This window comes from Hypanus sabinus, chromosome 29 (genome assembly GCF_030144855.1).
Source record: "Hypanus sabinus isolate sHypSab1 chromosome 29, sHypSab1.hap1, whole genome shotgun sequence".
Taxonomy (NCBI): domain Eukaryota; kingdom Metazoa; phylum Chordata; class Chondrichthyes; order Myliobatiformes; family Dasyatidae; genus Hypanus; species Hypanus sabinus.
Window position 1 is genome coordinate 24,098,936 of NC_082734.1, and position 13,407 is coordinate 24,112,342.

At 44.4% G+C, this 13,407-nt stretch overlaps 1 protein-coding gene across 3 annotated transcripts in view; it reads right to left on the minus strand.

Moving 5' to 3' along the window:
• Positions 1-13,407, minus strand: part of syt3 (synaptotagmin III) — a 132,228-nt gene that overhangs the window by 51,645 nt on the left and 67,176 nt on the right. For all 3 annotated transcript variants that reach the window (XM_059953965.1, XM_059953966.1, XM_059953967.1), the window contains 2 exons: positions 6,523-6,910; positions 4,682-5,231 (listed from right to left, as the gene is read on the minus strand). In XM_059953965.1, coding sequence (XP_059809948.1) covers positions 4,682-5,231; positions 6,523-6,910 — 938 coding nt within the window. The remainder of the gene's footprint in view (positions 1-4,681; positions 5,232-6,522; positions 6,911-13,407) is intronic.

Consider the following 13,407-nt stretch of genomic DNA (forward strand, 5'->3'; position numbering starts at 1 on the left):
CACACTGTATGCTGACAGCAGTTTAGATTTGATGCGCTCTAAAGTGGCTCAGAGGAGTCTTCCTCTGTCAGCCTACGCATTCGAGGCTAAGCAGGAGTCTCAGCGAACTGATAAGGCAAACAATCGTTTACCCTGACCGCTGCTGGATGTATTAAGCAGAGTGGTGTCAGGAGAGCCATCTTGTCATGCGAGATTAAAGACCTGCTTTATTGGGGCTGGTAGGCACTGTACGACAGAGGGAATCAGTTACTGACTAGAGCTCCTCCCCTCCCTCTTCCTCCTCTTCCTTCCCTTCCTCTCTGTCAGTGCTTGCAATGACCACAAGAGATTCTGCAGATGCTGGAAATTCAGAGAAACACTCACACAAAATGCTGGACGAAGCCAGCAGCATCTTCGGGGAGCAACACCTCATGTTCTGCATGGGTGGCCTCCGAATTGATGGTCTGAGCATCGATTTCTCCAACTTCCATTTATTTCTCTCCCTGCCCCCGTTCCCTTTGCTCTTTCTCCGTTCCCATTCTGGTTATCCTCTTTCCCTCCTCTTTGCCACATGTGCCCACCATCTCACTCTGGCGCCTCTCTTCAGCCCTTTACCTCTTCCACCAGTCACCTCCCAGGTTCTCATTTATTCCTCTTTACCCCCACGCACCCACCTTGCCCCTCGCTAGGTTTCACTGATCACTTCCCGGCTTGCTCTACTCCTTTCTCAGCACCTTCTTATTCAGACTTCCCTCCCCTGCCTTTCCAGTCCAGCTCAAGGGTTTGTCCCAAAACATCAACTGTTTCTTCAACACACACAACAAGCTGGAGAAACTCAGCAGGTCAGTCAGCATCCGTGGAAACAAATCACCTGTTTCTTTGTCTCTCTAGGTGCTGCCTGACCTGCTGCGTTCTTCTGCTATTTTGCAAGTAAGGGTGTCAATGGTTAAGGGGAGAATGCAGGAGAACGGGGTTGAGAGGGATGAAAACTTGGCATGATCAAATGGCGGAGCAGATTCGATGGGCAGAATGGCCTAATTCTGCTCCTATATCTAATGGCATTACAATGTCATGCTATTTCAGGTACAACTTAATAATATTAGCACCTAACTAATACTAACAAGGATCTACCCCTGCTCCGTCAACACTAACACCCAATCAACGTTTACCTCGTACCAGGTCGCACTCAATCAATGCCAGGGAGAAGTGAGTGTTGCTCGATCAATGCTAACAGTTACTCAAAGTTTTCACCTAATTAATGCTGATGAATTAGTACACAGAATGTGTCGGAGGAGCTCAGCAGGTCAGGGAGCATCTAGGGATGGGAATAAATAGTCGACATTTCTGCCGGGACCCTTTATCAAGACTTGGTCTGATACATCGACTGCTTATTCCCATCCACAGATGCTCTCTAACCCGTTGAGTTGAACTGAATTACCTTTATTTCTTACATCCTTCACATACAAGAGGAGTAAAAATCTTTACACCTCTGTCTAAATGTGCAATATGCAATCATAGTAATTTAAAATAATTTATGATAAATAGAACGGTCAACGTAACATAGAAATACACTCAGATCAGCCCGAGTTCATCAGTCTGATGGCCCGGTGGAAAAAGCTGTCCCGGAGCCTGTTGGTCCTGGCTTTTATGCTGCGGTACCGTTTCCCGGATGGTAGCAGCTGGAATAGATTGCGGTAGGGGTGACTTGGGTCCAGGAATTGTGTGTGTTGCTCTAGATTTCCAGCATCTGCACGGCCTCTTGAGTCTAACGCTGGCAAAGACCAGGCTCACCCGATCAGTACGAGAGAGTTATTGAGCTGCTGGTGAAGCTCACTGGGCCAGGCAGCAACTACGGAGGCAATGGACAGCATCCTGTGTCTCCACTACAAAGTTCTGGGCTCTGCCTGATCAACATGGGTATTCAGACAATAAGACCAGAAGACATGGGAGCAGAATTAGACCACTCGGCCCATCGAGCCTGCTCTGCCATGGTTAACTTATATTCCCTCTCACCCCATTCCTAACCCATATCCTTTGATACCTTTACTAATCAACCATCTATCAGCCTCTGCTTTAAATATATCCAATGATTAAGCCTTCGCAGCTGACTGAAGCAAGGAATTCCACAGAGTCACCACCCTCTGGTTAAAGAATTTCCTCCTCATCTCCATTCTAAAGGGATAACCTTCTCTTCTGAGGCTGTTCCCTCTGGTCCTAAACTCCACCACGACGGGAAACATCCACTCCAAGTCCACTCAACCCACTCAACGGGTTTCAATGAGATCCCACCTCATTCTTATACATTCCAGTGACTACAAGCCCAGAGTCATCAGATGATCCTCGATACTCACATTATGAGTACTGAAAGGCATCAATACTCTACAGATGCACACTCCAATAGGAAGCCTGTACAACAGGCAACCACCTCAGCCCAATACATCACCAACATCAGGGACATATACAGGAAGGTGCCATTAAAAGGGTAGCAATATCGTAAAGGATCCCACCCACCCAGCTTGTGGACTATTTGTCCCACTCCCGTCCGGGAGGACCCAACACAGCATCCACACCAGGACATCCAGGCTCAAAACCAGTTGCTTTCCCCAAGCAGAAATCCTGATCAATATCTCCGCCCACCAGGACACCACACTCCCCCACAACCACCACGTTATCGTTCCCTGTCAGAGTCACCTTATGCCAAAGTCTCCGGCACCCTCGATTTTTTAATATGGTTTCAGATTGTAAGGCCTCTGCAGAGCCCTGATCTCAACGTCCCTGAGGCTGCCTGGGATTACCTGGAGAGGCCGAAGCAAGCGAGACATTCAAAGGCTGCAGAAGAACTGTGAAACTTCTCCAAGATGCTTGTAACAACCTACCAGCCGATTTTCTTATAAAACTGCACGCCAGTGTACCTAAGAGAATTCATGCAGTTTAAAGGCAAAGGTAGTCACACCAAATATTGATCTGATTTAGATTTCTTTACTGTTTACGCTCTTTATAGTAAATTGTTGGTATTTAGAAACATTTCATTTCACTACATTGAAAGCATCTTTGCTTTACTGATTTTTATTTCATATACCTAAGACTTTAGCACAGTAATGCACATAAGGTACTTTATGTACGTACAATCAGACTATGTAAATAAGCTATTTTATGTATTTATATTTTATTGCGCTTATGTTTGTTTTATTGTCGTCTGTATTTTATTATGCTGTTTAGTGCTACGTTGGGTCCAGAGTAACAATTATTGTGCTCTCCGTTACACTTGGGTACATTAAATAACCCTGAATCTCATATGTTAACCCTGTCATTCCCAGGGTCATTCTCATAAACCTTCTCCGGACCCTCTACAATACCAGTAAATCCTTTCTTAGATAAGGGGCCCAAAACTGCTCACAATAGCCCAAGTGCATTTTACTAAATGCTAGTAAACGCTAATTTCAATGCTAATTAAGCTAGGTTCTGACCACTTACTTTGAGAGTTCAGTCAATGTTAACGAGGACCAGGTTCTGCCCTATTGACGGGTAGTCAATTGAATGTTCATGAGAAGCTGGTCCTGCCCAATCAACACAGTTTTTTCATCAGCAGCAGTGATCCCGAGGTTCCTGTCCAATCAACACTCGTGTTTCATCAGTGATAGTGAGCGCCGATTTCCTGTCCAATCAACGCAGGTGTCTCATAGATCAGGAGAAGGTACTCAAGTCTTTTTTCCTTGGGTTGGGGTAGGGTTAAGAACTGGGGGGGTTTATAGCATGACTTGAGGAATAATGGGTATAAGGGGTGACACCTTTACAGAATACATAAAACTGATGGGTTTTTGGGAGAAGGGGGTAAAACAAGAGGGGAAAGATTTATTTTGACGCCTCTTAGAATTGGACATACTATGCTTAATTATTCCTTACATCTTGTTGGAAAACATCACCCTGGTTGTGCAGATTTTGTCATCATTTTGAAACAGTTGAACATATATTATTACAGTGTGAAGTATATAAGATTAAAATAAATCAACTGCAGACTTCACTACAATCTTTTGGGGGTTGATAGTTCTCATTTTAAAACTTTGTTAAGTTATGAGAGTGGGTTTAATTTAACTCACAGTATTGTCTTTCGTTACTTACAATCTATCCGGCTTTCTGGGGTCACTTACCTTTCATTTGAAAAGAGAAGTAGTAAAGGTTTCCCCCCTCCCCCTTTCTCTACACCACACTCCAGTCCAGTTGGTGGCAATAATCCACCTTTAAGTTGGACTGCCAGCCACCATTTCAAGTCAAAAGAAGAAGAGTTTGAGGGCACAGGTTTAAGGTGAGAGGAGAGAGGTAATAGGAGACCATGGGGCAATTTTTTCATGCAGAGGCGGTGTGTACATGGAATGAGGAGCCAGAAGAAGTGGTTGAAGCAAATCCATCAACAATATTTAAGACCACTTGGACATATACATGGAAAGGAAAGGTTTCGAGCTGGGGTTCCCAGCTTGGGGTCCACAGTCCTCCCAGTTAATGACATTGGTCCATGGCATGATAAGGTTGGGAACCCCTGGTTTAGAGGGATATGGACCGAACGCTGGCAAATGGGATAGAATTGGGCAGGAATTTTGGTCAGCATGAACCAGTAGGGCTGAAGGAACCGTATGACTCCGTCACTCTATGATGTGCCAACAAATTAACCTCCCCCCTCCTCCTTCCCTACCCCAATACAACTCACCGAGGTGCCTTCCAGAATGTCTCGCCACATGGTCGTGCCTTCAGAGAGGTCGGAGAGCTCCAGGAGGTTGTCCAGCACCACCTGCCCAATGAGGTCATGCCGAGAGAAGCGGTCAAAGTCATAGATGCTAAAGTGCAGCTTGCGATTCTGGAGCTCGTTGAAGGACACGTTGAAGTGGAAGGTCTCGTTGAAGATCGGGTTGAGTGTCTTGCGATGGACCTTGGTCTGGAACTTCTTCTTGCGGTCAGGCAGTAGGTAGATCTTCACGTAGGGGTCGGAGAATCCGTTGGCGTCTTTGGCGGGGAGGTCAAGGGCCTTCAGGATCTTAACGATCAGCTGCTCACTCGCGTAGGTGTAGCGCAGCAGGAAGTTGATCCGGCCACAGTTGCCCTTCTGGTGTTTCTTGGCCTCCGCGTCGATCGACCGCTGTTTGTACAACTCAGGCTTGATCTGCCCAATGCTGGTTACTTGCTCCACCTTCTCGTCAGCTTGAGTCCCAAAGTCTGGGCTGCTTAACTGCTGTGGGATTGGTCTTGGGAGTGAGTTAAATCTGCAAGGGAATCGGCATACAGGAGGGAAATTAAAGCTGAGTGGTGCCACAACTACAACCTCTCACACAAAGTCAGCAAAACCAAAGAGCTGATTATTGACTACAGGGGAAAGAAGCCAAAGGTTCATAAACCAGTCCTCAATAGGGGACCAGAGGGGGTGAGGGCAAATAACCATAAATTCCTTAGCACTACCATATTAGCAGGTCTGTTCTGGGACCAGCATGTAGGTACCAACATAAGGAAGGCATGACAGCGACTATACTTTCTTAGAAGTTTGCAAAGCTTTTAAAACTTTAACAAACTTTTTATTGACGCACAGTGGAGAATATCCTGACTGGTTGTATCATGGCCACCGCCCAGAAACAGAAAACCCTACAGAAAGTGCTGGCCACAGCCCATTCCATCACAGGAAGAAGCTCCCCCCCAACCCCCCACCACCACTGAGCACATCTGCAAGGTGCGCTGCCACAAAGGAAGCAGCGTCCATCATCGGGGACCCCCACCACCCAGGCCTTCCTCTCCTCTCACCGCTGCCTTAGGTCCCACACCGCCAGGTTCAGGAGCATTTACTACCCATCAGGTTCCCTCCCGAACCAGTGTGGAGAACTTCACTCACCACAGCTCTGAACCCAGTCCACAGCCGATAGACTCCCTTTCAAGGACTCTACAGCCCGTGCCCTCAGGATTACTTGCTGCTTTGTGTTTGCTCAGTTTGTATTTTTTTCCCGTCGGTGTGTTGGTTATTAACATCAATGCTGCATTTCAAATCTGAATTTGAACCTGGATCTTTATAACGTCATTGTGAGAAGGATAGTCAGGGTTCATAGGGAGTACAAATGCTGGAGTGGTCTGGTTAGGCCAAGCTGGCAATGCCACAAGTCTGCTAAAACCTCTCCCTCACCTCCATCGTCGAAAAACTACATATAACTCCTCTAGTGAGAGACTTAGGACCAGAGGCCTCTGTCCCGGAAGAGAAGGATGCCCTTTAGGATGGAGATGAGGAGGGATTTCTTCTGGCAGAGGGTGGTGAATCTATGGAATTCATCGCCACAGACAGTTGTGGAGGCCAAGTCAATGGGTGTATTTAAAGAGGCGGTTGATAGCTTCTGATTAGAAAGGGCATCAAAGGTTATGGGGAGAAGGAAGGAGAATAGGGTTTGAGAGGGATAATAAATCAGCCATGCCAAAGGGCCTATCTCCGCTCCTAAGTCTTCCGGCCTAAAATTCACACTTCCCGAACTCGCAGCCCTAAGAGCCAGCTCCAACGTGCGGCTGACCGACGCTTCCCACCTTGTTGCCGGAGGAGGTGCGGAGACTTGCTGCTGGGAGTGCGCATTCGGGATGCTGTTCTCCTTACTCCCTGAGTTGGTGTCCACCGGGATATCCGGAGAGGTCTGGCTCAGCTTGACACCGGACTCTGGGTAGGACTCCAGGTCGAGGTAGGACCTCTCGGGCATCTCAGACCCACTGTCCACCCTGTCGACAGCGAGGTCCGTGAAGTGTGAGTGGTGGTGATGGAGGTGGTGGTGGGGATGGTGGTGAGAGTTCTGGCGCTGAGGGTTCAGGCCTCTGTCCCGCCATGGGATCCAGCACAGCTTCCAGGAGACAAAGAGAGAGACCCCGAGAAGCACGATGCCGCAGAAGGTGACAATCACGGAGAGCAGGCTGACCGAGATATCTGAGACAAGGGGTGGAAAACACATCGGTTAGTAATAAAGTATTGCGGAGCAACAAATTACATCACACTTGGTTTCCGATTAGAGCATGTTCTCTCTGTCCGCCACAATAAGGCAAGGTTTTACGATGGCCACCCGTATTAATTATACTGACATGTCATTCAAGGGCTCCCCTACCACCGCAATAAGGCCATTTCAAGTTACAGGAGCAACACTTCAGATTACTTCTGGGTAGCCTCCAACCTGATGGCATTAATGGCAATTTCTCGAACCTCTAGTAATTCCTCCCCCCTCCCCCTTCCTTCTTTTTCGATTCCCCATCTGGCTCCCCTCTTACCCCTTCTCCTCACCTGCCCGTCACCTCCCTCTGCTGACCTTCCTCCTTCCCTTTCTCCCATGGCCCACTCTCCTCTCCTATCAGATTCCTTCTTCTCCAGCCTTTTCCACCTATCACCTCCCAGCTTCTTAATTCATCTCCCCTCCGTCACTGACCCACCTTCCCCCTCACCTGGTCTCACGTATCACCTGCCATCTTTTAAGCCTTTCCCTTCCCCCCACCTTCTGGCTTCTGCCCCCTGCCCTACCAGTCTTGGTGAAGTGACTCAGCCTGAAATGGCGACTGTTAACTCTGCTCCATGTGTCTGACCTGCTGAGTTCCTCCAGCATTTTGTGGCGTCTAGTGCTCAAGGTTACCAGCATCTGCAGAATCTGTTGTGTTTAAGCAGCGTAATCTGGGCAGATGTGAAATGCTGCAGCTTGCAAGGTCAAATGTAAGGGGAAAGAGTGTGGAGCATAGACCACAGAGCATAGATCATAGAGTATAGACCATAGATCATAGAGTATAGACCATAGACCATAGAGCATAGACCATAGAGTATAGACCATAGATCATAGAGTATAGACCATAGATCACAGAGCATAGACCATAGAGTATAGACCATAGATCATAGAGCATAGACCATAGAACATATAGTTTAGACCATAGACCATAGAGCATAGACCATAGACCATAGAGCATAGACCATATAGTATAGACCATAGATCATAGAGTATAGACCATAGACCATAGAGCATAGACCATAGATCATAGAGTATAGACCATAGACCACAGAGCATAGACCATATAGTTTAGACCATAGACCATAGAGCAGACAGCAGAAAGTTTAGACCATAGATCATAGAGTATAGACCATAGACCATATAGTTTAGACCATAGACCACAGAGCATAGACCATAGATCATAGAGTATAGACCATAGATCATAGAGCATAGACCATAGACCATAGAGAATAGACCATAGATCATAGAGCATAGACCACAGACCATAGACCATACAGCATAGAGCATGGATCCTAGAGTATAGACCATAGAACTCAGACCATAGTCAAGTCAAGTCAAGTCAAGTCACTTTTATTGTCATTTCGACTGTAACTGCTGGTACAGTACACAGTTAAAATGAGACAATGTTTTTCAGGACCATGGTGTTACATGACACAGTACAAAAACTAGACTGAACTACGTATAAAAAACAACACAGAGAAAGCTACACTAGACTACAGACCTACCCAGGACTGCATAAAGTGCACAAAACAGTGCAGGCATTACAATAAATAATAAGCAAGACAATAGGCACAGTAGAGGGCAGTAAGTTAGTGTCAGTCCAGGCTCTGGGTATTGAGGAGTCTGATAGCTTGGGGGAAGAAACTGTTGCACAGTCTGGTCGTGAGAGCCTGAATGCTTCAGAGCCTTTTCCCAGATGGCAGGGGGGAGAAGAGATTGTATGAGGGGTGCGTGGGGTCCTTCATAATGCTGTTTGCTTTGCAGATGCAGCGTGTAGTGTAAATGTCCGTGATGGCGGGAAGAGAGACCCCAATGATCTTCTCAGCTGACCTCACTATCCGTTGCAGGGTCTTGCGATCCGAGACAGTGCAATTTCCGAACCAGGCAGTGATGCAGCTGCTCAGGATACTCTCAATACAACCCCTGTAGAATGTGATGAGGATGGGGGGTGGGAGATGGACTTTCCTCAGCCTTCGCAGAAAGTAGAGTAGGACCATAGAGCATAGAGTATAGACAATAGACCATAGACCATAGAACATAGAGCATAGAGCATAGACCATAGACAATAGACCATAGACCATAGAACATAGAGCATAGAGCATAGACCTTAGAACATATAGACCATAGACCATAGACCTTAGAGCATAGACCATAGACCATACAGTATAGACCATAGACCATAGAGTATAGACCGTAGAGCATAGACCACAGAGCATAGAGCATAGACCATACACCTTAAAGCATAGAGCTTAGAGCATAGACCACAGAGCATAGACCTTAGACCATAAACCATAGACTATAGACCATAGAACATAGAGCATAAACCATAAACCATAGACCATAGAGCTTAGAGCATAGACCACAGAGCATAGAGTACAGACCATAGACCATAAACCATAGACCATAGACTGTAGAGCATAGAGCCTAGAGCATAGACCATAGACCACAGAGCATAGAGCACAGACCATAGAGCATAGTTCATAGAGCATAGTTCATAGACCATTGACCTTAGAGCATAGAGCTTAGAGCATAGAGCATAGACCATAGACTGTAGAGCATAGACCATAGTTAATAGAGCACAGACCATAGAGCATAGTTCATAGACCATAGAGCTTAGAGCATAGAGCATAGACCATAGCCTGTAGAGCATAGACCATAGTTCATAGAGCACAAACCATAGAGCATAGTTCATAGACCATAGAGCCTAGAGCACAGACTATAGAACATTGGACAGTACAGCACAGGAACAGACCCTTCGGCTCGCAACTAATTCTACTAGTTGAACTAATTCTCCTCTGCCTGCAGATGATCCATATCCCTACAGCGGGAGCCTTGACAGCGCTGATGTACAGGGAGATCCTGGAGTCATGTCTATGCCTGATTGAAAGTGGTAACGCCAGGGGATAGGATGGTAAAGAAGGTGTACCGTATGCTCATCGGCTGGAGCACTGAGTGCAAGTCAACCATATAAGACTGGTCCGGCCACAGTTGGATATATATTTTTTTAATTATTTATTTATTAAATTTTAGAAAATTACAAGAATAAATGTGGTGAAAAAATAGAAAAATAATATTAACCCTCCCCCCTCCCCTTAACCCTTGTCTAAAGAAAGAAAAAAAAAGAAAGAAGAGAAGGATTGCCTGGATATCGGAGGATCCCCACATGCTCCATGGAATTCAAAATAATTTTAATATTTATTTTTTCTTTCCCCAATTACTTTATAATTTTATCTTCAAAGGACCTATGTATTTAATCCTATCTTTTGTAGGTATGGGAACCAAATTTTCAAAAATATATCATATTCATTTCTTAGATTGTATGTAATTTTTTCAAGTGGAATACAACTATGTATTTCATTATTCCAATGATCCATAGATAAATATAAATCAGATTTCCAAGTAACTGCGATAACTTTTTTGGCTACTGCCAATGCAATTTTTATAAATTTTTTCTGATACTTATTCAGTTTAAGTTTCGGTATTGTCCCTTCAATGTCTCCTAATAACAATAATAATGGACTATGTTGGAGTTGTACTCCAGTAATTTGTTCCAATAAAAGTCTTAGATTTATCCAAAATGGTTGGATTTTAAAACAAGACCAAGTAGAATGTAAAAAAGTACCAATTTCTTGATTACATCGAAAACATTGGTCAGACATATTTGAATTTAATCTATTTATTTTCTGTGGTGTTATATATAATTGATGTAAAAAATTATATTGTATTAATCTAAGTCGAACATTTATTGTATTTCTCATACTATCAGAACATAATCTTGACCAATTTTTTCATCAATTTTAACATTCAAATCAGATTCCCATTTCTGTCTTGATTTATGAATTCCTGATTTAATAGTCTGTTTTTGAATCAAATTATACATACAAGATATAATTTTTTTAATTTTTCCTTTCTGAATTAATATTTCTATTTCACTAGGTTTTGGCATCAACATTGTTTGACCCAGCTTTTCTCGTAAATAAGCTTTTAATTGAAAATAACAAAAAAGAGTATTATTTGATATTTTATATTTATTTTTTAATTGATCAAATGACATCAATATAACTCCTTCAAAACAATCACCTATATATTTAATCCCCTTTTGGAACCAATTATGTAAAAGTTTATTATCCATTGTAAAAGGAATAAGCCTATTTTGAATTAAAGTTCTTTTTGCTAATAAACATTTCTTTATCTCATCGTCCATATTTACCTTATTCCATAAATCAATCAAGAGTCTTAATATAGGAGATTCTTTTTTTTCCCGTATCCATTTGGATTCCCACTTATATATAAAATCTTCTGGTATGTTTTCTCCTATCTTATCTAATTCTATTCTAATCCATGCCGGTTTTTCTTCATCAAAAAAAGATGCAATAAATCTAATTTGTTTTGCTTTATAATAATTCATAAAATTTGGAAGTTGTAACCCTCCTAAATCAAACTTACATGTCAATTTTTCCAATGGTATTCTTGACATCCTTCCTTTCCAAAGAAATTTCCTTACATATTTATTCAGTTCTTGAAAAAACTTCTGAGGTAATTGTATTGGTAAAGTTTGAAATAAATATTGCAATCTAGGAAATATATTCATTTTTACAGCATTAACTCTACCTATTAATGTTATTGGTAACATCATCCATTTATCAAGATCTTCATTTATTTTTTTAATAATGGCAAATAATTTTGTTTATATAAATTTTTTACATCATTATCAACTCTAATACCTAATTATTTTATCCCATTTATTGACCATCAAAATTGAGTTACTAATTGACATTGATTATAATTTCCTTTGGTAAGGGGTAAAATTTCTCATTTATCCCAATTTACTTTATACCCTACAGTTGGATATTGAATTCGTTTCTGGTCATCCCCATTACAGGAAGGACATGGAGGTTTTAGAGAGGGTGCAGAAGAGGTTCACCAGGATTAGAGAGCATGAGAAGTTGGACTAATCTGGCTTGTTTACTCTCCAGCATCTCAGGCTGAGGAGAGATCTGACAGAAATATAATTATTCCCTGGAGTGTTGGAGAATAAGGGGAGATTTAACAGAACCGTACAAAATTGGGTGGTGCTGAAGGAGGTGTCAGGCCCTCCTGCCCTCCACTAGCCTGCAGCTCACCCTTGGACAAGGTGTAGCATCTGCTTAACCCCCTGATCAGGGTCACGTTTTGCCACAGGAGCAGGTGGTGGATGGCCGTGTGAACAACTGGGTTCACGTCCTGGTTATGCGACCACTGACGCCTGGCGGACAGTCTCTGAGAAGTATTGATAATGGCTGCGGCCACCCATCTTGTACAAAAACTGCCTAGAAAAAGTTGCCAAGAACAATTGTGGTCACAGATAAGGCCATGATCGCCCACGTCAATACGACATGACGCATAGTGATGACACTGACGATGACACAGAGTTATGAAGGGTAGAGATAGGGTAAATGCAAGCAGGCTTTTATTCCCACTGAGGTTGGGTGTGACTAGAGGTCATGGGTTAAGGGTGAAAGGTGAAATGTTTAAGGGGAACTTGATGGGCATCTTCTTCACTCAGAGGGGAGTGAGAAAGTGGAACGAGCTGCCGGGGAAGTGGTAGATGCGGGTTCGATTTCAGCATTTAAGGTACATGGATGATAGGGGTATGGAGGCTATGGTCCTGGTGAGGGGAGGAGAAGGAGGATAGCTAAAGGGTGACAGGTGAAAGCAGATGGGTTGGAAAGATAAAGGGCTGGAGAGGAAGGAATCGGATAGGAGAGGGGAGTGAACCATAGGAGGAGGGGACCCAGGGGAGGCGATAGCCAGGTGAGAAGAGGTAAGAGGCCCGTGTGAGGAACAGAAGGGGGGGGGGGGGAAAGGAATTTTTTAAAACCTATATCCAAGCCCTCGGGTCAGCGGCTACCCAGACGGAATTTAAGTTGCTGCTCTTCCACTCTGAGGGCGGCCTCATCGTGGCACAAGACCTGTCAGACTGGGAATGGGAATCGGAATTAAAACGTCTGGCCACCAGGTCGTTGCGCTTTGGCGGACGGAGAGGAGTGGTGGGAGCATGGAACAGGCTGCCAGAAGTGCCGGTGCAATAGAGGCACCGAAGAGGCTTTTAGACAGACACGTGGACATTGAGGGATTGAAGGAATAAGCATCACGTACAGGCTGAGGGTGTTTATTTCATACTGCAGCGTTGTTTGGCACAGTTACCGGTGGCTGAAGGGCTTGTCCCTGTGCCGGAACTGTCCCCACTCTGCGTCGTATTGTTCCCTCTGCCCGTCCTGCTGTGCGTTCCCGCCGTTTGCTGCTTATCTAAAATTTCATACTTCCGCTGTCTTGCCTCCGGGCTTTGCCCTCAGCTTCTCAAACCTAATGAGCTCATTCCACATCACTAATGAGTGAGATCCTGCAGATGCTGAAACCAGACCAGAGTCCTGACGACGGGCTTCGGCTTGAAGCATCG